The sequence below is a fragment of the Dromaius novaehollandiae genome, chromosome 1, assembly GCF_036370855.1.
Source record: "Dromaius novaehollandiae isolate bDroNov1 chromosome 1, bDroNov1.hap1, whole genome shotgun sequence".
In the NCBI taxonomy this organism is placed as follows: Eukaryota; Metazoa; Chordata; class Aves; order Casuariiformes; family Dromaiidae; genus Dromaius; species Dromaius novaehollandiae.
This window is the reverse complement of record NC_088098.1, coordinates 103310764-103337029: the sequence shown is the minus strand read 5'-3', so window position 1 is coordinate 103337029 and position 26266 is coordinate 103310764. Positions and strand designations below refer to the sequence as shown.

The window sequence follows — 26266 nt, the reverse complement described above, 5'->3', positions numbered from 1 at the left end:
GGACGCTGCTGAAGGATGGATAAAAGGCACGGGAGGAGCCCCGCGAGGCCCTGCCGGAGGAAGCCAGGCAGTGAGGCCAGGGCCGTGTCTCCAGCAGTCACTGGGCCTCCTCCCGTCACAGTACAGAGCCAGCAGGCTCCTTCCACGCAGGCCCCAGCTGACCACAGCTGTGACTTTCCCTATGCGTGGCTCTCCCTGTCCCAGCTCTGCCTGGTGACTAGCCTCCTGCAGAGCCCGCAACTCTTCACTACACTACAGACTCCTGCCCCAGGTCTTCCTGTCCACCACATGACATTTCCCTGCTCCCTCCTGCTCTCACCTTCCTGGTGCTGCAGATCTCGCTCTCCTTTGTGCCCCTCCTGCTCCTGTTTCAGCTCTCTTTTTTTCATCTTCTGTTTGTTATTTACCTCCCTCACCACCTGCCTTGCACTCCCCTGCTTGGCGGGGGGGGGGGGGGGGGGGGGGGCAGATGTCCCTCAACTCCCCTGACCACACTGCACAGAAGAGCTCCCTCCTTGGCTTAGCTCACCTACCCCGGGAGCTGCTTGGTGGCAGAAGCCCATTGTGAAAAAGGGGACATCCATCCCCCAGGGCCACCAGCACCAGCAGCCACTGTGCCCTCCGGATACGCTCCCACGGCTTCAGCTGCAAAGCAGCTAGAGTGGGGCTCTCTGGATGACTGGCAATGCTCCTTCCTGTTTACGTTTGGTAAAACCATAGGTTTGGGTTGAGGAGCATCCTCTGACATGTTCTGCATTGATATAATGGGCCAACAAGAGGCTCGAAGCACCCCGGTGGGCATTGGGGTCTCCATGCTGTCTCACAGTGACTTACCCCCTCTCAGGGTGACCTTTCTGACCAGTATCTGCAGACAGTGAGCTCCTCTGAAGCACAGAGTCTCTCCGAATAAGCAGCATGTACCTCTGATAACCACATCTCTTTACTAGCTTTCTCTTCCGTGTATTCAAATATTCTTGCATGAGTGGTCCCACTGTCCAGCAGCAGTGTCAGGCTGGCCATCCATAACGCATGACTATTGCCTACAGTTTTGCAAGGAGTAGCACCTGGGGTCAGGTGGCATGAGCATACCCGAAAGAGTTCAACAGATGACGATGCACTGCCAGAGTACTGTGGTCATCTTGTGGTGTGCTGCTGTGATTCTTCAGCAGGTAATAACGCTCAAAAGCCACATGTTAACCCACTGATAAGTAATTTACTGCTTTGGGATCTTCGTTTGGTTTCCATGCAGCAGCACAAAATGGTAAGCAAAGTGGATTTCTTGTATCCTCTCACCTTCAGTAAGAATAAATTTGGCGTTACAAGTTATAATCGTGAAATGCATTTGGTTAAGAATGGTTTTACAGAATTTTCTTCCTTTGAAGAGGCATGTAAAAATGATGAATAACATGGCCTGAGAAATTAAGTGCTCACAGCACAATATGCCAATGACAGAGGAATCTCCGTTCTGAAAATCCCGCCCACTGTGATGCATTTCCCCAAGCTAGCTATCCCTTGCTATGACATTTCTTTGCAGAGCCCTAAGTTATCATTTTAACCAGTATGCAATAATGAATAAAGCCCTAAAGGGTGCAATATGTTGAAACATAATGTCAGGAAACCTGAGCAGGACAGACCACAGAGATACTGAAAGAAGTCTATCCCATTAGTACTAACTCAGCCAATAAAGACTGCTTAAGGCAGAGGCTCATTCAGTTTTTAAACAAGGAGCAAGAGAAGCCCCACCTCTTGCCTCTTTAGGGCTGGAGGGCAGGCAAAAATCACATTTTTTTCAGCATTCAGGTCAAAAGCATCTTTGTTCAAGCTCATCCTGCTAGTTCTTGCTCTCTCCTCTCTGCAGGCTCTCTAGATACTTCTCTCACTGACAGCAACAGCAAGTGGAGGGGCTAACTCCATCCCACGAGCATCCCCTGAAACACTCCGAGGGTGATGGATGCCATCCACGCTCAGAGGGCTGGAGGGAGGCTCACGCTAAGCCGGCACGAGTTCTGGGCATCTGCACAAAGCCCAGCAGCACCCTACCTTCATTAACGTCTTGCTGAAGGGACAAAGAGGATAAAGAAACAGCCTGTGAAAGGAGACACTGGTACCAAAGGCACAGCTTCTCAAATGTCAAAAGCTGTCATTGCTCTTCTCTTCATCGGGTGGCTGAAGGTGGCATCATCAACTGGGGTTTGACCAAGGGAGCGCACCACGCTTGGTGTGAAATATCGCCAGCGTGGCCAAACGCAGCTGTTGGGCGGCACGAGTGCCCTCACCACACAGCTGGGGAGGGACCACACAGTGCCCACAGCCCCAGGGCAGCAGCAGGAACCGGGGGGAAAAGCACAGGACAATTTTCTCCAGCAGCCTGTGCTTCTGCCTGCTGGGTACAGCTGACAGTCCCATGCTCAGGCAAAATAAATACCTCGCCAGGCACAGCACAGGAGGTAGGGCATTGCTCCACAGAAAACAGAAGGCCCCAGCTTTGACCACAACACTAATGCTGACGATGAGTTCCACAGGCATTTGCCCAGGATGGCCGGTTTTGAGGACCTATCTTATGGCTTGGATTACTAACAAACCCGCGTGCTACTGATGCCGTATGTGTACGGCTGCTGTGAGAAGCGGGGCTGCTGCAGCACAGCCTCCAGTATCACTGGGCCACTGATACAGGGTTGATTTGGGGGACAGCGGTAGGGAGCAGTCACCCCCTCCTCACACGATGGAGCAGCAGTGCCTGCAGCACTCATACATTCCTTGCAGCTCTCCTTCCCACTACAGCTCCTATTTATAAACAGCTGTTTGGCAGTATCACTAATCAGTGCCGCGTGGAATAATGTTACATTTTTCCCAACATTACTATTTTATCTTCTTTCGTCCCCACCTCCAGCTGCTGCTTTCCTTCCACCACCCCCAGTCTGGGAAGCAATAATACATTCTTTCATTTTATCCTGGCTCTACTTTTTGAATAATGTAAACAATTTACTTATAACCCACAGAAAAAAAAAAGGAAAAAAATTAAATACAGTTAAAACCACTTAAAATAAATACTTGCTGAAGGAATATCAGCTGGAGACTGCTCTCTGACTTATAATAATCCTGCTACACCCAGGGAAATCCTCTTAAACCTATATCAGATAAAGATTGCAAAACTGTTATAGGGCTAAACTGGCAGGGCAGCCACAGAATCAAGATGGAAAATTTTTCCTCCCAGCTCTTCAGCACTGAAGGGCAGCCCCCTCCTAATTCAGGTCAGGCTTCCTTCTCAGTGCATAAGGTGAAATACTTCTGCTGTGCAGAGCTCCTGCTTTGGAGAAGGGCCAGAGGAAAATGGGGTGGTACAGCACCTTGGGACTCCACGGCCTCCCTCTGGAGTACCAAAGCACTGCTACTCCGTGCCCATTTACAGATGGAAATGCTGAAGCAGAGAGAGACTACGTGTTTCTTAAATGAGCTTTGAGACTGAAAGCAAACAAGTTCGCTCTCATCTCTGTCCAGTCCTCACTTTGGACTGAGGTTTATAAAGATGTTGTTTTTTTAAAGATGATGGAGCCAGGAAGACTGCCCTCTACATGCCCCTGCAACACAGGGGCGTCTTCTCCAGCCTCCACCAGCCTCTTCCCCAGCATTGCAAAGCCCCTATCAACAGTCCTACTGCCGCTCTCCAGTGGTCTTTGGAAGCAGGGTAGAGACCCTATGATCATTTGAGAAAGAAGAAATTCCTCAGATTTTCTCAAAACACACAGTAACCATTTCTGATCAAACTCTCCCTCCCAGGATGAGGCCAAGAAATGCTTAATAGCAGCATCTCTAAATTAGCAGAAAAGAACCAAAATCCCAAAGGAACCCACTTGTGTTTCTGAGTTCTCTTACAGTGCAGAAGGAAGCAGTAGGCTTTGCACCTTGTGCTATCCTATCTGATAGGACAACAATGATGATCTGATGTATAATTAGTAATGCTGCTGGGGACTTTTTGTGCTGCTGCTGTTCTGCAGCTTGCCTGGGCACTGCCCCCCTGGTTTGGGACTTTAAGGGATTTTTTGTTTTGTTGGGGGAGGTCTTCTTAAACAGAAAGATGCATATCCAAATGCAGTTAGCAAGCAGTTTTGTAATGCGGAAGCAGACTGGCTCAGCAATGGGCACTGCATTTCCCCTCTGCTACACTGGGACTTGATTATTCACCACCAGACCTACTTGCTCTTCAAGATCCCTGGAGAAAAGCATCACCATCAACTGCAGAAACAGCTGCCCTTGCCTCTCATGGCAGGCCGACCGACCAACAGAAATGCAGAGCAACTGAATCTAAGAGACTGGAGCTAGAGAACAAATAAAGCAATCCTTGAGGGAAAACAAATTAAAACAGAGGAGTGGGAGGAACAAGTAAGCATAGCAAGACCTCCCCAGAGAGGCAGCAGGAAAAATGGGCAATGTGAAATGTGAAATTTTTGCTGGTAATAGAATAATGGCCTACTCCATTATAGGATTTCTCTGAGCTGCAGCTGGCTGGAGCTACAGGGACCGTATTCCACTTTCAGAGTTCACTGAGCAATTGCGAAGACAGGGGACGGGTGCCATATGTTACCAGCTGCGCTCACAGTTACCAATTTCCCCATTTAAAGCTGAGAGACTCTTTTGAGGCACAGAAGCAGAGAAACCTGCATAGTCCATGCCTCTCCCCTGCCACCCATTATTCCAGCAAAGCTGCCAGAAATGCCAGCAGGGTCTGTCAGCAAGTCAAAAACCAGGTCGCAAGGCGGCCTTGGTGCCAGAGAGTGGCCAAGCTGCACTGACAGCTCGACTCCATCTGGACCTGCCACAAGGAGGGATGTAGAGACAAAAGGGAGAGATGCCTATTAGCTGCCCTCCAGCAACGCAGTTACTATGGCCATCGGAAGCTCAAGTGCCCCAAATGCCTCCCCACTGCCCGCTCCCCTTGGGTACCTGGAAACCTGCCCAACAAAAAAGTGGCAGGATGCACCTACCAGGCTCTGCTCATCCCATGTTAAAGCCCACCTACTCCACAACAACCTGCTCACCTGAACCAGGTCTCACTCTCCTTTCATGCTTTTCATGTTTGCCATCCATCTTGGAGCTTTTTTCAGCTGTGCACACACAAACTGTACCAAAAACATTAATTTGGGGAAAAAGAAGTTGGGGGACTGCCCAGAGGACATTGGAAGGAAAAGCTGAATTCAAGACGTCATTAGCAAACAGACCTTTACCTGAAAGCCTCCCCCCGACATGCTTGGGAAGGATGGTTTATCCTAAAATTTCAACCTAGGGTCCTGAGTAGCCCAGCTGTGGTAGAGTTGACCTTCAAATGCACCAAAACCTCTGGCTAAAGATTTTCTTATCTTACCTTAAAAATCTTTGCATCCTTTACCTCCTATTGGCACTTAACACCTAGACATCATGGCAATCTACATAAACAGGCTATACCACCTTCTCTTCTCAAAGGGGCAGACTCAGAGGCATCCTGGAAGTAAACAGGGCATTTAGGACCAAATACCTCTTTTGCCAAGAACTGGCAAAACATAGGAGAGAAGAGTCAGCAGAACAACAGGAACTGGCACAAGGGCTGAACTGACCTTTGGTTTTGTAGCAACTCATTTCAAGGCAGTAGCAGGCAGCAAACCTTGCAGCCTGCCAACCTCACTGACACCAAGGAGGCAACAAGCTCAGGGGCAAAGCTAGCTCCATGGTCCCATCAACGACAGAAACCTGAGAGATGCTTGAGTGGAGTCAAGCATGACTGGAGCTGGTGATAGATAAGGCTAGAGGTCAAATCTCTGAGCCCTGTGAAAACTTTTTTTTTTTTTTTTTTTTTTTTTTTTTGCAAGAAAGACTGTTTTAGTCCTCAAAGATCATTTTAACTGACTAGTCTGATTTTACTATTCAGGCTCAGTACTGCGCAGAAACCTACCCAAGCAAAACACTGCAACTCTTTACAGTTTGAAGGCAAGTCAGCAGTTGGGCTTCTGTGCTTCCCTTTATGACAAGTAAAAGGCATCCTAAGCCTAGAAGTGAGAGGGCTCATTTTAAAGACCAGCATAGATTTGAGAGCACAGGGCTGTGCAATTGGATGTGACTGTATTAATTTACATTTTTAGAAATGCATCTTAGAAAGCCTTTTTTTTTTTTTTTTTTTTTTTTACAATGAATATATAAAAATGTAAAGACATGCATATAAAAAGGACAAGTATTCTTATTATAAACCTTCTCCACATGCTAGCTAAATCAAAAAAATACCTTTACCTCAAAAGGGACAGCTTAGGAAAAACATATGGAATGCAGTTATGTGCCCCAAATGTGTTTAACGCCAGGTTTTTGAGACATGGGTAGGTGGATGGGAAAAAAGAAAGAATTAGTTCCGTAACTGAGAGCCCCAAAACAAAGCATGTCATGTCACCAAATTCCCCATGGTTTCAAGGGACTGGGTTGGAAGGTGAGGGAGGAAAAAAAAGGAAGCGAGAGAGTGGGCAGAATGGATTATCTGCTTTTTCAGGTATGGTCTACCTAAAATTTGCTCCACTTCTGCTGCACCTGTGGGGGTGGAGGGAGAATATCACGTAATACAATAATAAAAAAAATAAAAAACAGGCAAGCAATTCCAAAGTGAAAGAATAGCAGATGGCATACTGCAACAAAAAGGGAGTAATGGGAACTGCTTAGCAGAAAAAATAATAAGAGCAGACAAGATAAAGATACAGAAAATAATGAGTGAACTTTCTCCAGCAATGTGAAGACATACAGGGATTTCTATTACAAGCTTTCAGTTATAACCTGAATGGTATCTACAAGAAGTGTATTAAAAAGCACAAAGAAGAACTAGCCCATGCAATTCACTGCCAGATTGTAAATGACTAAAGCCAAGATTAAAAACAAGAAGAGACTGGAAATTTTAATGGGTATTAGTGCCTTCCTTTTATCTGCAGGAGTTTTAAATCTGGAAGGGGCACGGTGCCTCCCCAATGATTTTATAAACCCACATCCCACAGTGGGCTGGCCAGGAGACAGGCTCTTCTGGAAGCCAGTGGTTCCCCAGCTGTTGGTTTTAGGGTGGTTCCATTGCCTTCTCACACATCTGCTACACAGCACCAAATTTTGACAACACAGACCGCTGGCCCAGTCCAGTGGGGCAGCTCCTATTATCCTAACAGCTTCAGGAAGGGCAAAATTAGGGGAGCTTCAGCAGCTACACTTTCCAGAAATGACTAAGCAGGACTGGAAGTGGATCCTATTCAATACCATTATTAGGCAGAGCAGAAATATAAGCCTTTGTTTCTAACTCCCTCTATCTGAGGCGCTCAAAGCACTTTACAATTATTTAGCTTAGACTCTGTCAAAAGGCTTGCATGTTATTATCCCTAATTTTACCATCTGGGAAGTGGTGAGGGAGATGGCAAGGGCTGTACCAGGGGCACACAGTGAGCCAGCAGTACAGTGCAGGAGGATGAGACCCAATGCCTGGAGCCTCCCCAGCCCTCCACGGCTCCAGAAACTGGGCGCTCTGGTTTGCTGGCACAATTTCCCGGCTGCGCTCATAGACCTGATAGAGGTAAATATGTTTGCCCATCCTCATCCCTTCCCCATTAACAGCCAAATACTCCTTTTCCATACATAGCAGGAACAGAAAAAAAGCAGAGTAGCATGGGTCAAATTTTTTCAAAATGACTACAGAGAAACTTAGTCCTGTAAAAGAAGACAGAGAGAGCAAAATAACCTGAGCCTAGCTGCAAGGGACCACCTAAGAGGAGATATTTGATTTTTTTCTTTTTTTTAAATCAGCTAAAGGGGAGTTTGAAAGCAAAGGACATTTTATTCCTCTGGGGAACTAATTACTGCAACAAGCACAGCCCAAACAGGGAAAGATGAATACAACTCACAAAGCAGGAATTTCAAGAAGCAGCAATCCTAGACCTTACTTTGGTTAACTGTCTGCTTAGCCAAACAAAACAGAGAGATACTTTATGAAAACAGCAAAGCCACTGAAATGGCCTTAGAGAGGTTAGGAAAACTGAGTTCAGGATCTCTGAGTTCTGTCTTTACATACTGAAGCACAGCAATAGAGAAACCCCTGCAACCTCTCAGTTGGGCAGAAAAAAAGAATGTGAAGGCACAGAATAGGTCTTTGCTGTTCTAACCTTGTTGACATCACCAATCTTACGCCACTTTTTAGCACTGGCATCACCACTACATGCCATTTTACATCTCTTGTCATATGCCTATCCCTCTAAAAAAGTGCCTAATACTGGTTTCTACTGCCTCCCAGCCAAGCAGTGCATCACAGGATTACAGCATTCAGGCTGGAAGGGACCTCAGGAAGTCTCCATTCCTACCACCTGCTCAAAGCAGGGCCAGCTACAAGGTCAGACCAGGTTGCTTGTGGCTTCATCCCGACACGTCCAAGGTTGGAGCCTGCACAGCCTCTTTAGACAGTCTGAACCTCTCGTGTCAGTTTGTGTCTGCATTGCTCACCCTCCTGCCACGCACCACTGCGAGGACCCTGGCTCTGTCTTCCCCAAGATACAAGCTACTACTACATGTAGAAGGACAAGCCCCTAAACATTTCAGCTAAAACTAGTAGATCCTTGTCTGCACAATTTGTCGTCTCTCTTTGACACCTCCCCTGAGCAAAGCCACCTTCAGCCCAGTTGACAACTGGAATAAAATTCAGCCACCAAGGTCCACAAGCCCCATGCAAGCAGAAGTGACTGCACTCCTGATGAGTGCCCCCCAGGTTCCCACAAGCAGATGGTGCTCTCCCAAACACAGCAAAACAGTGGCATGACTTTTTCCCCTCTACTCTGTGCGCAGACAGATCACGTATGGCAGCCTTTGACAAAGAAGAGGAGAAGCTGCTGGCAACAAGCAGCAGCAGCTGTTACGGGCAAATAAAAGTTGCTTTTTTCCTTTTTGTCTGCTATACCCCCTTTAGCTCTCCACGGATAAATTCTGGAGATATTTGATTGCAAGCTCAACAAAAGCTAGGCTGAGACGCATTCAACTCCTTCCCTTCCAGTGCTAAGTGCTTAGCCTGTGTAAATCTTTCTTCTACCTCCAACGCTGTCAAAGCTTCTCAGCTGCACCCCACAGCTATCCTTCCCATCCCAGTCCTGGACTTTGACACACAGATCTGGCAAATGTCAAAATTATTAAGGAAGAGGGGTTGTCAAAATATATCTGAATCAGCTAGAATGATTCTCTATGTTTGGGTTGGAGCGGGGAGGGTTTCTTTTTTTCCTTTTTTAAAATTAACTGTGTATCAGTGAAGTTGGGCACAGTCACATATCACAGCTCATGTCCAGAAAGGATCCCTACAACACATGTTCCTAAAGGCACAGTCAAAGGACATAGACAGGGGTCTGGTGTGCAGAGGACTCCTGCAGCTCAGCATTTGGAGAAGGGACCTGATCAAACTCAGTCACTGCCATTGCTGACTTCAATCAGAGGCAGCCCTCTAATGATGCTGCACTCCACCACTCCTGAATCTGGCATGATGCTGAAACTTCAGTACAACAGCTATTGTGATAGCTCTGAACCTTCTGGACTAATGCTAGTTGGGTTTCAGCAGGCTATGGAGATGGACAGAGGTCTTCCTCCTTCCTCCTCAAAATTTCCCCAAAACTCTCTGGGCAATGCCCTGCAATGCTAATGTCCCCAGGAGGCGTTGAGAGATGGCCCCAGGGAGGGTGGAGAAGCAGCTGGGGCAATGGAGCAGAAGTGCAGCCCAGCTGAGAACGTGAAGGCAGAGCCACCAAATAACAGTTAGTATTAATCCTCACCCATGCCCCTTTTACCTAAGCTTGTCAGGAAAGAGAAGCTGGGGATAGTTCCTGCATGAACTTTCTAGTTCCACAGCAGCTCTTCCTCCGCTGCTGAGACAACCGTGCTTGAGTGCTTATTTCTCAAGTCTGCACTGAGACTGTTTGTTACTCTTTCTCAATCTGCAGTATCTTACAGGCAGCTCTGTGTTTCACCCCCTCCCCGATGCCTTTTTTTTTTTTTTTTTTTGCTTTAAAGCATTCAGAATTGATGCTGTACAGCTGCTTTCCCAATATTCCCAAGAAATAAAGAGTAAAAGAGCTGCCACCTCCTCAAGCACTTTGAAGCCCTCTTTCCTCCTGAAAGTACCTGTTTAAGAAGAACCTCAAAGCTTGATTTCCTCCCTCAAATCACTTTCATTCTGAAAAAGAGCTCAACATTTTTTGGAGGGCAGATAAAAAAAAGATACAGAGATAAAAATCTGGAACTTCTAAAAAGGTTAGAACTGGGACTCTCTACTGTTTATCTAAGTAGTGGTACAGGCACACAGACGACTCGTTGCAGAGATACACCAGAGCACAAATCTGCAATGATTCAGGTATTCTGAAGCAACTGCCATGTGTTCATTGTTACCCAGTGGCAAAACACAAGTTTATTTGCCCATTGACAGAAGATGAGACACATGGACCAGTACCTCAGGATGCCCAGAACCACACAGATTCACAACCTAAATTTCTGCACAGAAATTTCTTCTTCTACCTGTACTTCAAGAGATATTAGGACGGGGGTAACAACATGACAATGTGGAAAATACTGCACCTTGCTAGTGGTGATGCTGCATAACTGAGACACTGCTTTTCATCCCCTGCAAACACCTTGTCATTCTTGACTTCTGCAGAAAGAGGAAGAAGAGCTCACATACTTCTCATAGCCAGTTTGGAACAGGCCAGGACCATGACATAACTGTCTGTCAGTTGTCCACGGTCCCTAGATCCTCCATTTAATACATCCAGTTTTGTAAGGGTTCTCTTCAGTATGCCAAAGTGTCTTCTCAGTTCAACTGTAAAGCCAGAATTTCCATCAGTAGGAGCCCCGTGGGTGAAGTTTTCAAAAGCAGCCAAGTCTTTAACTGCTAAAGGAAGAATTTACTTCCCTCGACAGTAGCTGCCTAACCCAAGTTAAGCATCTATGTTCCCTCTGCAATCAATGCAGAGAAAGATGCACCTAATTTAAACAAGGATGGGCTGCTCTCCAGATGTACCCCTCTCTCTCCTCTGACTACAGATAGTGCCTCAACAACTAGCCTAGACAGTGGGCCTGATGTTAGATGAGTGTGATGCCACTTGTGCGAGCCTCTAAAAATCTTTTTCCCACCAACTGTGAGTAGAAGAGCATGAACTAGCCTGAGCAACTTCACGTCAGTCTTGGGGAATTAAACTCTTAACAGCAACTCTGAAGGCAAACGATGGAGTTGCAGATATCGTACGTGAGGTAATCCTTTCTCACAAATGAACCACAAGGCCATGGTTCCACAGCATCCTGCAGAGCTGCACCCATTCTTTTGCTGCCTCCCTCAGTACCTGCAATCCAGTCTGAGATGGCCTAAGGTCTTCTTCCCAACACGTCTCACAGCCCAGATATAACTGCTTCTTCCCATTGATGCACCTCGGGAGGAGATGAGGAGCAGCAAGATAGGGAAAAAGAGACTCATTTTTGAAACAGCCAATAAGTGAATTGAAGACTGCTGAAAAATACTAAGATGTGATACACATTTCCCCACGGTAGAAGGCCCCTGAGCCAGATTACTGGCCTCATTCCTAGCTTCTGTGAGATTAGCGCTCTTTTTGCAGGCCTAAATTCAGATCAGTGAAGACAAGAGTCCCACAGAGTGCCTTGGGGGCACTTCTTATTCCAGGCATCAGAAACACTGAGCCCACTGACGGGAACTAGATCCTAGCCCAGATCCCTGATCAACAAAAAAGGACCTTGAGAAGAGACACCAGAAAGGGGAGAGGGACAAACAAGCATGCTTGCTGCTCATGGTGTGGATAGAAGTGTACTTTCGAGCCCAACTTGCATGTCTTTATAAGGCTGTATTTTAGCAACTGAAGAGCCCTTGGTATATATCCCTCAACACTGCTCAGACAGCAAGAGCAAAAGCACATCACAGCTGCCTCTCCTGCAAGCCGAGACACCTTGGTACCTACGAGGACTCAAACCACAGCCACCAGTGTGTGGCGGCACCAGTATCCCAGCCAGCACCCAAGCCCACAGAGCTCCTCCAGAATTCCCAGCTGTATCACCTGGAGCGAGCAGGAGGGGAGGAAAAAAAGAAAAAAAAACTTCCTTCAGCTCCTCCCTCAAACTGCAGACACAGCAGCTCAAAAGCTCCCGGAACAGCAACTTGAAAATCAACACTGCTCCAAAGCCATCCATTTCACACATAAACGGAGAGAATAGAGATGCTAACAAACCTGTCTCCCTCCGGGCTTTTCTTCTGCCAAAAAAGAGCCACTCAATCTAATAAGTCAATTAAAAATTCATAACTGGATGAACGAAAAAAAAGTTTGGTTCTGTTTCTGAGAAAATGAGAACAATAACTCTCATTTAGCACTCACTTCTTGAATGCTATACGCAGCAATGAAGCAGCTCTGGAAACCTGTGACCTGTAGCTGAGAGCTAAACCCATGAGAAAACGGGGGCATGCTCTACCCAGCCCAGCAGAGACACCACCTTGGCCAGAGGGCAGGAGTATCTCTTACTACAACCTGGTGGGTGGAAAGGAAGGGATTTTTACTCGCTTGGGCTAGTAAAAGCCTTTCCAGCACAGCCAAAACAGACTGAGGGACAGCTGTCATGAGGGAGATCAATTATTCCTAGATCACCCCTAGATCACCTAGATCTCTTAGGGGTTATCATGAATTCCAAAAAAAATTTTCCAAATTCCCAAGCCATGACTGCAGGCTCTCGGAGAGCTCATGGTACATCATTTCCCTCATAGTCCTTGCAATCCATGCAGGAACTTCAGCAGGGCTTCAAGACTCATTCTCCTAGTCTCCTCCACTCGAGGGTACTGAAGCCAGCACCAGTTCAAACTAATGGAGACACAGGGAACAACTGCCCACATCCTTTTCCCTGCAGAAAGAGGATGAAAACATCTCCGCAGGCTTGCCTGCCCACCCCCACACCTCCTGACACTCCCCAAACCAGCCCAGTTGCCCTAGCATTTGCCACTTCACAATAACCAGCATGTGCCAACTTCCGCCGCCAGGCTAAGGCAGCAAAGACAGGTGCTTTCCAAGAACAACTGGGACTGACCGGTCACAACGCTCATCCAGCCATCACTCTTCCCCACCCCAGTTGCACATGCCTTGGGGGCTGCAGCAGCAGCGTGACCAAGGGGACAGCCACAGCATAGGTGCCCTGGGCCCAGCAATGGGCAGGCAGGTGGCCACAGCGAGAAACTACAACTCTGCAGGAGCACCTTGCAACGTCTCCCAGCATTGCCTTCAGCGGTGCTGCTACAGTGAACAAGTTGCTTTTACAAAGCACAGGATGGACAAATCAAATCTTTCCCCCAGCCAGTTCAGAAGCATTCTCGGTATGTAGAAGCATCAGCACCCAGCTAATTACCCCATATCCACACTGCAAGAGGTATGGAGAGGAGCAAGGCTGCTGAGGCAGCGCAGCTGTACCAGTGTAGGCTGGAGAGGCTCCCTAAGGGACTGTCCAAGGTGAGCACTTCCAGAAAACAGAGGACTTTGGAAGAGTTTGTCAGTTACAGGTCATCACAGGGGGCATTCTGGAAAATTCAGTTTGTCTCAGAGTTTAGTTAAACCACAGCAAACACGTACACAGATACACACATTCAAAATTCAAGTGGCCTTAATTTGCTTCCAAAGTGAGTTTTCAGAAATGAATTAAACTAAACCAAATTAGGGCCACAAATTCTGAGTGGGCGCATCCATGAAGGGGCTTAATATGTTTTAACTAATCTACTAAAAGTTATTTTAGATCAATTTCCTTGAGCATCTCTGACATACGTAAGCCCTGAAGTGTATGTCCTCAAGGCACTGTTCACGGATGTCTATGGTGCTGAGCCCCAGATTGCATTGCCTCGTAGTAGTGGCAAGAGCAGCACAGAGCAGAAGCATCCCACCAGCAAACCCAGGGCCAGCCACCGAAGAAGCTGCTGACCTAGAGTTAAAATTCAAACAGTGCTGACTCCCTGTGCCCCTAGTCCACCTCTTCCAGGGGAAAAGCAGAGGAGGAGCGTGTCTGATCCCTGCCACCCTTCACTGGACAGGCCAGCTAGCCTTCAGATCCTCTTCAGGCTAGCTCCACCACCCACCACACCCCACAACGCACATCAGCAGGTAATTCAGTCATCGTGCATTGCTCAACTTGGGTGATTCTGGAGTTATTCTCAATTGTTCAGCTATTTTCCTGTAAGGGCTGTGCCTTAGAGGCTGGCTTCCAGCACAACAGCAAGTCACAGGGCGCAGCTCCTTGGCAGTTTAACCCGGTCACAAACCCAGACTGCTGCAACCCCACCCTCACCTACAGCCCTTTTTTCTATGGTGTTCGGTTTTCAACAAGTTTAGCTCCCTAAAGTGGCTTACTGGGGCAAGGTTGACTCATATTACTTTAAACTAGAAAGAGAACCACATCTCTAGGCACCTGAAGCAAACCATATCTCTAGGCACCTGAAGCAAATCACATTAAAAAAAAAAATAGGCATCTACCTCTTTTACTTACGAAGTTGCTCAGTGAAATTAAATGGGAAAGCAGGCATCTAAATAACTGTTTGGACTCCAGCCCTCGGGGCTTCTCCACCCTGGGAAATAGTGTGGGAGAGTCATTCTGCAACAGCCGCCCATGTTGACACTTCCAAAAGAAAGCCAGCCAAAGCACAAAAAGGTGGTGAGCTGGGAGGAGGGAGCGCAACACAAAGGAGGGCTCTTGTGATTCAAATTCACACCTCGGCTTGCTTCACAATGGGTTTCCTGTGTCAGCAGGGCTTTAACCTGCAACACTCCAATCTCTCTGACCAGTGAGCCTGAATAATATTGAAGTGGTTGACAAACCAGAGGCCCACAAGCTCCTGGGGATTTCCAGACTGCTTCTGAGGCTATAAGACGCAGCTAAGAAAAGCAAGCCAATCGTCCGTGGGCTTAAATTTGCTATACAGGTGTCGTGGAACACATTTCGGAGTCCTTAAGTCAAAAAGTTTGACGGAGCTGTTTGACTGCTGTTAGCTGCACTACAGACTTCAGATCCAATTTAATTTTGAGATACAAAAACCAAGGGAAGTCTGAAAAGGTCAAAGAATCTAGTCAAAGAGTCACCATGCACACACTGTAGGTTTTACAGTATCTGTTTTAGATTTTTGTAACAGACAAAGGAAAAAAAAAAAAACCTTCCTCCAGGTTCATCCACAAACAGCTCAACTCAACGTGTGTGCCTGTTTCAAGATTCGCTCCGGCACTGCCCTCTCTTTCAAGCTTCAGGAAGACTGTCTCTCCGATTCCCTCTATGTGCAGCTCATTACTGCTCCTGTCTCTGCTGCTGCACTATTTGCCACTTTGGGCATGAAAGCGCTCTCCTCTGTAGCTCCTGCCATCTGGAGCAGCCTCCCTACCTCTGTCTTTCTGCATACATCAACCCAGAGTCTGCCTTGCTTTCAGCCAAGGTTTTGGACGTCCCTTCCCACCAGCTATGTTGCTTGCTTTCTCTCCTTTATGAAGGCCTTATTACTACCAAAAGCTTGATTTTTTCCTATGCCTTTATGCCACTGCTCCCTGTAATTTACACCATTATGCTGTCTGCTCTCTCCTGGAACGCAGAAGAAATCGGAGCAATTGGAGAAACCCAACTCCCCAAGCCCCCAGTGGCAGGCCATGCCATGAAGCTTACCCACGAGGCTCATCTTGGCGCTGTAGCTCCCAAAGTACCTCTCATCGGTGGTGGGTGTGTGGCACTCATACTCGCCAGCGTCGCGGTCCTGCAGCTCGGTGATGTGCAGCCGGGCCGCGTCGCCCTGCAGCCGCTCCACGTAGATCTCCCGGCTGCGTACGCGCTGGGTGTAGATGGCGTAGGGGAAGGAGGGGTCGGCGGTGCTGACGATTTGCACCTCACGCTCGGGGGCCGACGGCAGGTAGATGGACCACTGGAAGTTCTGCTCCGCCGGCCCCTGGTAGCCGCTCACCCGGCACCACAGGGTGATGTGGGAGCCCTCCGTGCGGTAGAGGGGACCCTCCTGCACTGTCACTTGGCGCTGTGCTAGGGCCATGCCTGTGGGAGAAGAACAGCCACATGTGACTTTTCAGCAGGTGCCCCCTCATCTCCTGGGGGTCGCAGGCAGGCTGGCACTTATCAAGGCCACGGTCGGTGAGGGAAGTATGAGGACATTGTGACTTCGGCTGCCACCCGTCCTGGAGCCACAGCAACCACAAAGAGCCGGCGGGGCACCACACCACCCCCACTAAGGCGACGTGGGCAGCAAGTTTTATGGGGGCAGGGGGGAGGAGAGGCCTACAAACACTCACGCAGTGTGCTACCAGGGCTCAGGTGATGAGCAATACTTCAACGAGTGAGGGGACAGCTCAGCTGCATTAGCGTCACATGCCCACGTTCCCACTTTACAGGCAGAGCGAAGGCTTTTCACTTTTGCGTTATTCAACTCGCATGACAGACGTGTGAGCTAAGGTCAAACACTGCTGTCGCTGGCAGACAGGTGATGAGCAACTTGCTGAAGAGCAATAAAGGAGCCAGGAGCCAATCTCCAAGCAAGACCACATGTCCCAGCAGCCGGTCCTGAGGCAGCACTCTGACTTTTCTACCCCTTCCACCTCACGCCTACCAATCTTCCTACGGGTGCATTTGGCAAAAGAAACCCTCAGACCCCATTTTAAAATCAGGATATTGCACTCTGTCACAGCAACCTCCCAGGCACATCACAATTTCCTTGCTGACTCAAGGAGAGTGGGTTTTTTTGTTGTTTTTGTTTTTTTAAGTCGCCCTATGAAAAAAGCAGTTTCAAGATAACATAAAACCTTTCTTTGGTAGCGAGAAGAGTCCAGACAGAAAAAGGTATTGTGTTACACAATACAAAATCAGACTAGAAACTAAAACTGACAGGGCTTGGCTTCCAATACTACTCTTGCTTCTTCTTCCAGTCCCTCCTGCAATAACACCTAGTTTAAAGGCTACCTGGCTAATCATTCTGTGACAAAAGAGTCATTTTTTGTAAAATGGGCTCCTTAAATTGGCAGCAGTACTATATATAGTATAGACATAGTGTGTATATATATATATAGACAGCAGTACTATATGGAGCAACATGCTCCATGGGGGGAAGAAGATTTCATCCTTCCAGCTGCCCAGCCCATGAGCCTCTGGCGGGTGAGCACAAGCAGAGCAGCCTGACAGACATGGTCCAGCAGCAATTCGTGGTGCCCACCCCAGCAGAGGCAAGGCAAGACCGTCCCTACCCAGGCAGAGGCCTGCATACAAGATGGGCGGCTGCGCTCTCCCTCTTGCCCTCCCTGCATTTCTGGGTTACCTGACAGCAGCACCTTTTCTCCTCTGTCAGGAAGCCTGCTCAGTGCTTCATCAGGGACAAAACCCTGGTCTTTTTCCCCCAAATCCATCACACCTTCTCCATCCAGTCTTCCCACTACACTTGTAAACACATACTAGGAAATACTGCATTTCCAGCACTGCACTCAAACTCTATGTGAGAGGAGTATATTTAGCACATAACGAAAACAATTACAGTTAAAGGAGGGAGTGGGCCTACTACACCCTAAGACTTACCGCCCCTGGCTGCTGGAAATCAAGACTGAGTATTGCACACTGGACACATGCAAACTCTTGCAGGCAGGACTGCTGGATGGAACAAAGACAGGCTGACTGCAATCTGCTGTATTTTTACACAGATTATGGATGGATGGCCCTTGGGCTCATGGCACATTACCAGCACAGCCCTCCAGAGGCCAGATAAATCACAGCAATCTGTCTCGTTTGTTGCTACATCAAAGGCTCTGAGGTTCGGAGACCATGGTGGGTGTTCATCGGTTACTGAGTTACCAGCAGCATGTGCACATGGCAAGGCCAATCACCCTGGCTTCTGCGACTGCTTACTTGCAATCATAAAACAGCAATAAGCCGATTTAAAACAGGTCCAGCATAATCACATTTGCAAATTTTACAGTGTGTGTGTGTGCACACACACACTTTTTTTTTTTAATTTTAATTTGTTCAAGTCCATACAAGAATTTAATCTCTCAAAAACTAGCAACTTGCAAGTGAAAGAGGTAGCTTGACATTTGAAGATTACTGACTCAACCCCTCCCTCTGGACATCAGAGTCCAGATACAAAGTTTCCCTCAACAGACACCTTGGACTGAAGCCAGGAAAGATGGTTCTTACCAGCTTAAAACAAATTGTGAAAAATGGGTTCAGCACATCCATCAGGCCATGCAACTGAACAGATGGAGTGCAATTCAAACTATTAACTTGGGCTCAGCTCACTGCTGCTCCAAATTATGTTTCTTTTTACTCTTTATGAAATAACGTGATTTAAGAGGAGGGCAGGGAAAGCTAGCACGTTTAAAACTAACAGGGAGAGGAACAGCAGAGGCTGTTCCTCCCACACCGTTTGCTATACCAGTCTCTTCATCCCTGGGAAGGATACCGCTAGAGACAATTAACATCTAAGATGTGAACAGACTCTTCTCTTGCCCTGTAAAATCCAAAGGACAGACTAAACACCACAACCTCTGATGTGAAAAAACATTTTTAAGGCATGAAGGCTAAGATCTTTACTACATACGCAGTATGTATTACCTCATAATCAAATTTCTGTATACACATGTAGCCTTGCTACAGCATACAGATATCCTGCATGCAATAATGCAATTAAAAATGCACTACAGTGCAACATGCAGGGGTAGAAATTTAAAGTTGCACATACACACAACATTCGTTTTGGGTATTTGGGGTATGTATTTCGCTTTTGAGGTGATGACCCTGTTTTGCAGGCTTTTAATGCAGTACTGGTGGTGTTATATAGGAATTCTTTGAGGAATTCTCCAACCATCCAACTGAGAAACAACATTTTATCAGAGACCTGCATTGGCCCTTCCACAGTCCATTGGCAAGATCATGACCTCAGGGACCCACAGAGCAGATATCCGTAGGCTGTTGTACGCTGCCATCTGGTAGCGGTCAAATTCCACCCCTGTCACGGGTCAGCACTAACACGCTCTCCTTCTGCCCTTGCCAATGACTTCCAGGACGCTGCCAATAACTCCACGATCAGGGGTCCAAATCCAGGTTCGGAAGAGATGCACCTTCTGCATTTTTCCTCTTCTGTTCCCTCGCTCTTGGCCTCCTCACCTCTGTGCAGATTGCTGCAGTTTCCCACCCCGCTTTGCCGATCCAGACAAAATGGGCTGCTAGGAGTAGAAGAGCTCCCCATTTTCTGATCCAGCTCTAAGCACCAGAACAGCTCAGGAACAAGAAAAGCCGGTGCAGGAAAAGCCGGTGCAGGAAGAGCCCTGCCCATCTCTGAGGTGGAAGGAAGACAAAACTGCCAAGGTTTTGCTACAACTTGCAGCAAGTTTCTGCTCAGCTTCTGAGAGCTGGGACACGAAAGCTTGTGGGTTGGACAGGAGAGATTTTCAGAGGGGCAGGAAGCAGCGAGTCTGCAGTGCTCTTCCCCCTGCCTACTTGCAAATCCTTGTTTAACACAAACAGGCACAAGAGCTTCTCCACACTTAAAGAAAATCCACATAGCAGAAGCAAAAATACTTCTCAAACAAATTCTTTTAACTGAGATAGGGAGAGAGAAAAACAACCAGCGTGAGACAGACATCCATGATTAAGTTTCCTCCCCAGATGGTTAACTTTTTGCACAGTGAAGTGTTTGGCAGTTTTCTGGCTCTAGGAATTGCTGTACCCATGCATACACAATATCAAGGAAATAACAACATTTCTTAGTGAGCAAACACTTTGATTAACAAAAATAATATGCCTGAGATCCCATTTTAAACTCTTACCTTCTCCTCTTGAAGTGAGAGGAGAGCTCACTGAAGGAAGAGTTTTGTGCTCCCTTAGGAAGCCTAGGAGACGGTTACGGTTGGCATTTGGCTGGTACTTCATTGGCACAGCTGGCTTTTAATTGCAAATCCAATATAATTTACTGACAATGCTTGCTTTGCAGGGCTGATATGGAGGAGGTAGAGAGCCAAGAGCTACTTTAAAATAAATAAGAAATGATAGGTTTATGCATCTGCTATTTTCCAAAAAGCAGCAAATCCCTCCCGATAAGGAGAGAGCGTTCCCTGATCCTCATCCCCTACAGATGAGGGTTATTGTTGTGGGCCTTTTGAGGTAAGAACAAGCAAAACAACAACCAGGCAGCTCTTAGCACTTCCCTCTGGCTTACGTGTCTCCCAGGCCCTGTTTTGGAGAAAGGAGGCACGTGGGGGGAGAAGGAGGCAGAAGCACAGCAGCCCTGCAGTAAGACTCAAGGTCAGGCAGCCAGGGGATGGAGGAGGACTCCCAAGCCCGGCGCCTCTCCACAAACCCTCTCCAGGGACTATGGCCTTTCTCATGTTAAAGGCTTCTGAAAAGCGGGTGAAAAGGGACAGCTTTTTCTGCAAGGCAAGGGGATCCAGACAGGAGAGAAATGTCACGTCCGAGTCGCTCACTTTTTCATATTTCAGCCAAGGCTTAAATGCCTCTCCATTCAACCTAAGGACAAGAAAGCAGCGTTGTGCATTCCTCTACCAGATGCACTTCACCCAGGAGCGTTGCAACACAGGTTCTGAATACACACTCTCTTTTCAAAATTTACACCCATACAGTAATGTCAGCTGACTATGGCACCACCTAACCTTTCCATCTGGAGACATGTAGAGCTCAGAGCTCAGGTTTTTCAGACAGAACTGGTCACTTCAGGTGCATGATTTGAAACGTGGAAGACGTTCCATTTCAGAAAGTGCCAAGCACATACTTTTTGGGGAGGAGGGGGACCTTTGGGTCCCTTTTATAAGGACAGACATGCAAAATTGTACCTGACAACATCAATTCAAGGTCCATCACAAGGGATAAGTGGGTGGAACAAAAAGGATGGCTGTGCAAACAGAAACTCTACCACAACATTGATACGCCAAAAGAACAACTAAAAATCAGAGACAGAATGACCAGGAACTCCTTGCACAAACACTCTCCCCATTTTATAAAGTTTATGTTACACCTACACCACACTCAGAGGCATCAGAGCAAGTTGCATCAAGATAGCTTATAAATCAACAGTCACTGTCGACATATCTTTAATTTAAAAGAGAAACCTTTGCTGTTGAAGGAATATCATCCTACGTCTCTAATCACTAGGCCCCCTCAAAGTCTTTATATTTTCCTCAAAAGCATAGGGCTGATAGCTCTGAACACCAAACAGATTATGTAGCTTGAGGGTCTTTTTCCACTCCTGCAGCTTTAAAGCACAGTGTTCCTCACTTAAAGGCTCCAAAGCAGTACTTGTCAGAAAGTGAACTGCATACTAATCTTAAATTCTCCTTTAAAAAATACTTTGTGCCTTTGACTACAGTTATCAGCAACATTTCCATAGAGATTCCTCTTCTTCCTCTCTCTGTCCCTTGTGCAAACACGTACAGGACATCTGAGGTTTTCTTTGTTGCTGCTGTCTGCTCCATTTACAGGTGCTCCTGGAAGAGGCTCACAGAAGAGCAACCAGCATGATCGAAGTTGGGAATGACTTCCACAAAAAGAAAGATGCAGCAAGTTAAGGCTCTTCAATCTGCAAAAGAGATGATTTTGAGGGGATCTGATAGAAGTCTATAAAGTTACACATACCATGGAGAGGGTAGTCAAGAATTGACTGTTTACCATCTTTTCCAGTTCAGAAACCAAGGGCCCTCAACCAAACTTAGTAGGATTCAGGTTCAGAACAAAGAGGGAGCTTGTTCCCACTGCACAGAGCAGATCTGGGGAACTACTTGCCTAGGGATTTGGGGATACAGAAAGTTTAAGTGAGTTCAGATGAAGATGGGACAAGCACTTAAAAGAGGACTACTATAAAGGTAGATCTCACTAAAATCAGGAGACTTAAAATGAGCTATAATTGACTAGCTGTCTGCCTACAGCCAGTTCTTAAACTGTGATACTGAGTTAGGTGAACTCCTAAACTGAACTGGTACAGCTGTTATGTCCCTTTACAAACTGTATTAATTGCAGACTGTACTCTTTAGCCATATGGGTCACATCAGGCCTGCAGGCTATGCGTGGGCTATAATACAAGAGAAGGTAAAAAAAGATTTCAGCTTTTTCCTGTAGAAACATAGCAATTCAGGCTCTGAACACAGCCAGCTAAGCTGGTTCCTCCAAAACACATTCAGAACTGTAGTGTGAACCTGTGCTTGCACACAGGCAAGGAAAGAGAAACGTGCATAAATCCTATTTGGCTACTACAAATCAGCACCTGCAGTAAACCACAGGCCCTGGCAGAAAGTACCTAGTAATGAAGACAATTCAAACAAGCACTAAAGAGCAGTTAGGTTAAAACAACTACTTCCTAGCCTGAAAGATGCTCTGGGCACACACAACCCAAGAGCAGGTGCAAACGCCAAGTGCATCACATGCTGCGACAACTGCTCCTCTCCTGCAGGCTTGAGGCTTACTCAAGGATCATCACGCAGACCAGAACAGTGCAGGAGCCAAGAATCGCCATCCGGGTGGCCCTCCTTCTCCAACGCATGGCACAGCTCAAGGTAATTGCCAGAACTCCTCCGGCTGTGTTTGGCTCCTGCAGCCCTGCCCTGGCGCCGCAGGACACAGCAGGCTTACCAGCATCCTCTGACCACCAGGGAGGAAGAAAGGATGCTGCGTCAAAGGCAAGGAAGCACTCAGTGGTGGTTTCACATCTCTCTGCAGGGTCCAAAGGCTTTGTTGTTTTTTTGATGGTGTTTGTAATTTGTTACTTCCCCCAGTCTCCCTTTCCACCTCTGTGCTCAGGCAAACTCATGCCCCAACACACACACCGAATGCGCCCCTGCAGGGTGATGATGCAGCCAGTGACCCACAGGTGGGACACCACGGGGAATGAGGGGGCAGACAGGAGCAGCCTTCAAGCTGTGGCAGTTTGTGCTTTGGCTGCCCTCTCGAAGTAACGTAGCACATACGGTTATAGGACACCTTGAGGACGGTAGCAAGTTGGGCTACCCTGCAATCCACTCTTCTTCAGGGTCTCCATTCCTCCATTCCCACACAGCAACACCGTGCCCTGCACGACGAGGGGACAACGGTTGCTTCTAGTGAGTTATTCAGGAACAGGTAATGTACTCCGAGCTCATACTCCATCTTAATTCAGATTTATTTTTCAGACTCCCTTAGGCATGACACTTCCCAGGGGATTGCCTGACTTCTCTCCCTTCTGAACCCCCAGTGAGGACACTGGAAGGCTCCTACCAAGACCAGCTCCACACTTAATCCCACTGCTGAGTCAGGAGAAAAGGCAGGGATTGATATCCACAAAACTGTATTTAATTTCAAGAAGGCTCTTCCCAGTCCACAGTTGTCCTGCCACTGACAATGCTACCCCAAGTGGTTTGCTTACTTTTCATCTACTGAAGACGAATGTAATTTCTATGGGAGATCCCTGCCACAACAGCAAAACAGAAGCAATCTTCTAGTAACATGCACCTGCTATTCTGTGAAGTCTCCTGTTAACGCGCACAAATAAAAATTAGGTTCAAGCTTAGTTTTTGCATAAATAAGTCACAGCAGGGACAATCTCAATGCACTGCAACCTGCTGCCAGATGGAAAAAACAATGCTATCAGAAAAAAACATGTGGCACAACACCCCCTCCCCCACCATTACTACCACAAAGCCTCATTCTGAGCAAATACTTGACAGTATTTTACTTGATGTATTTTTTTTTGTCATGCCAAGAGAGTTGACTGTACTGAAAGGCTGGCTGGAGCCACCTGCAGAACAACTCTGTCCCCACCCTCCACCCTTTTGCTTTGATGTTTAAATTGTGCTACCAGGGGTGCCCAATCCCGGATCTTCCTCCTCAACTCCTGCCACAATCTCACCACTCTCAGCACATGGACTGTCCTTCCTGAACCGACTCAGGAGAGCTATTCATTTCTCATCAAAATTCCTCCCACTGCTGAGCCAACTAAAGACAGCTAAGTAGAGAGGTCAGCCAGGAACAATTTATACAATAATTGGTATGGAAATATCACAATCAGTAGGGGAATATCAAAGCAGAGGCAAATGAGACAGGACCAGCCAATGAAGCTCTTTGTTCTTCCAGCACAACTGCCTTCACTCACCTCTGCTAGCGGCTCCTTTGCACAGCCACTCACTTTCACAGCAGATGTTTACTGTCTTTTAAGAAAAATGTTTTCAATAAATATGAAAGAGGTGACATTTCTTTTAATCACCATAGATTGTTCTGGCCTGGGACTAGCTTTCCAAGTTCTAACTGTGAAAAAGGTCTCGTACCTCTGTTACAATTATGCATCCAGTCAGACTTCCAGCTCCCTCACCAAGATCAGAGCCAGTTTTCATCCTCTGGTTCTTCTCAGATCTGTTCTTTATACTGACAGACAACTTCCTTATTATCCACAGTACAGCACTGGTATTCTACAGCTGCACAATGTTAATTGTGATCTGCCCTTGTGATTTTTTCCTCTTTATTTTTAAGCAAACTTCATACTATATGGATGTCACATTCCTCTGACTGCTTCTTCTCTGTATCTAGAGTTCCATGTTAAAATATACAAGTTGCAGTACCACCTCAGAATGGCTTATTCTTGAGCCACAGATCACCTCTATTACTACAGCCCTTAGACTTCTACAAATACTGGAAGGAGGAAGGAATAATTCATTTTCTATGTTGGACATGGAGAAGAAAAGAAACAATAGGCTTGAACTTGAACAGGAGAGATTCAGGTTAGACAGGGGGATGGATATATTTTTAACTTTCCTGATGCAAGGAAAATGAGGCACCAGGGAGACTGCTTTGTGGGACTGTGAAGTCTCTCACATTAGGGCTCCTTTAAACAGACATTTAACTTCTGCAGGAATGCTATAGGTGGAGAGGAACCTGCCCTGGGGGATATACTGCATGAGATCTCACTGCTCTTCTGGTCCTGTCCTTCAGCCACCCCATCAGAAAATAGATTTAAACTTATTTGGCTGCATTAAATTCTAAAACTACTCTTTAAGTCAGTATTGTTTTTCTTTGAAGAGCCATGGAGACACACGTCCAGAAGCAAACTACAAGTATGGTTAGAGAAAAGGGGGATACCCCGTATTAACAAAAGTAGGAAGAATGGCAGAACATCCATTCTGCACATAGGTCCTTGAGCTCGGGAACCTGCAGTGCTCAGCCTCCTTATTTCATAAGGGCTTTGAAGAAGTTGGTGGATGAAAGTGTACCTGTTGTAAGAGGTGGACAGCAACACATGCTAAGGTATGAGAGAAAGATGGAGCTGACTGTCCCACAGGTTAATAAGCACCCACTGCTTATTATAATTAGCAGATTTTCCTGCAAAGTTGCTGAGAAGAGAGTCCCTTATAATCTGAAATTCTTGTATCCCTCAAAGGAAGTGTCAGTTCTGACTCATCTCACAGAACTCCAGAGAGTTCAGGTAGCACTACAGGCTCTTTTCACAGGATGGCCTCCACTTCAAGTACAGAATCTATTTAATCAATTATTTCTCTTCCTCCAAGGTCAGAATAGAAATTCCCGAACTCTTAGATCAATGTGTTCTTCATATACCATTTCATCATTACCCTTACCATCATGGGAAAAATACGCAAGCAGAAGCTCCCTGCAGATTATATTTATATTGAGAATATGCAGGCAGGAAGTGTTGATTTGCCCACGCATTACTTCTAACTTGTACTGCTCCCTGTGTCTTATCCTTAGGAATTTCTTCTTTCCTACAGCCCACTGAATACATGCCCTAGTGACTTACATCACTACTGCTTGTTCCAGGTTTCCAGGTCATCACCATACTGACACGGCAGCATTTACAGTGGCCTGGCTGGAATACCTAAGTTGTTGCTTGCTTTTACATTTTTCGAAGGAATGGCTTCATTACTGCCTTCCCAGCATGAACTTTGAAGATACAACCACAGGTACTCACTGCAAGATTTAGCACGACCCTGCACAAAATGTGAAGTCTCCCAACATCTGCATGTGCATTTTTGCTTCTGTTCTTTTAGCTCTTAAAACACGTATAAGGACAAACCATTTAGTTCGGCACCTCTAGTAGTGCTCCCAGACCTCTAAAAGATTCAGCATTGTCATGCTAGTGCCAAAGCTATGTAGAGTCAACATAAATTTCAAATCGCTGAAATCTTAGATGGTCTGTGTTCCTAAGCTATAAAGAAAAAAAAAAAAAAAAGAAAAAAGAAAAAGGAAATTGTTAGAGCTACAAAGCTAGGTAGGAAAT

The 26266-nt window shown here is 46.7% G+C and overlaps 1 protein-coding gene across 2 annotated transcripts in view; it reads right to left on the bottom strand.

Annotated features, from left to right (window-relative positions):
- Window positions 1-26266, bottom strand: part of IGSF3 (immunoglobulin superfamily member 3) — a 110637-nt gene that overhangs the window by 64238 nt on the left and 20133 nt on the right. For both annotated transcript variants that reach the window (XM_026093331.2, XM_026093332.2), the window contains exon 2: window positions 15682-16059. In XM_026093331.2, coding sequence (XP_025949116.2) covers window positions 15682-16059 — 378 coding nt within the window. The remainder of the gene's footprint in view (window positions 1-15681; window positions 16060-26266) is intronic.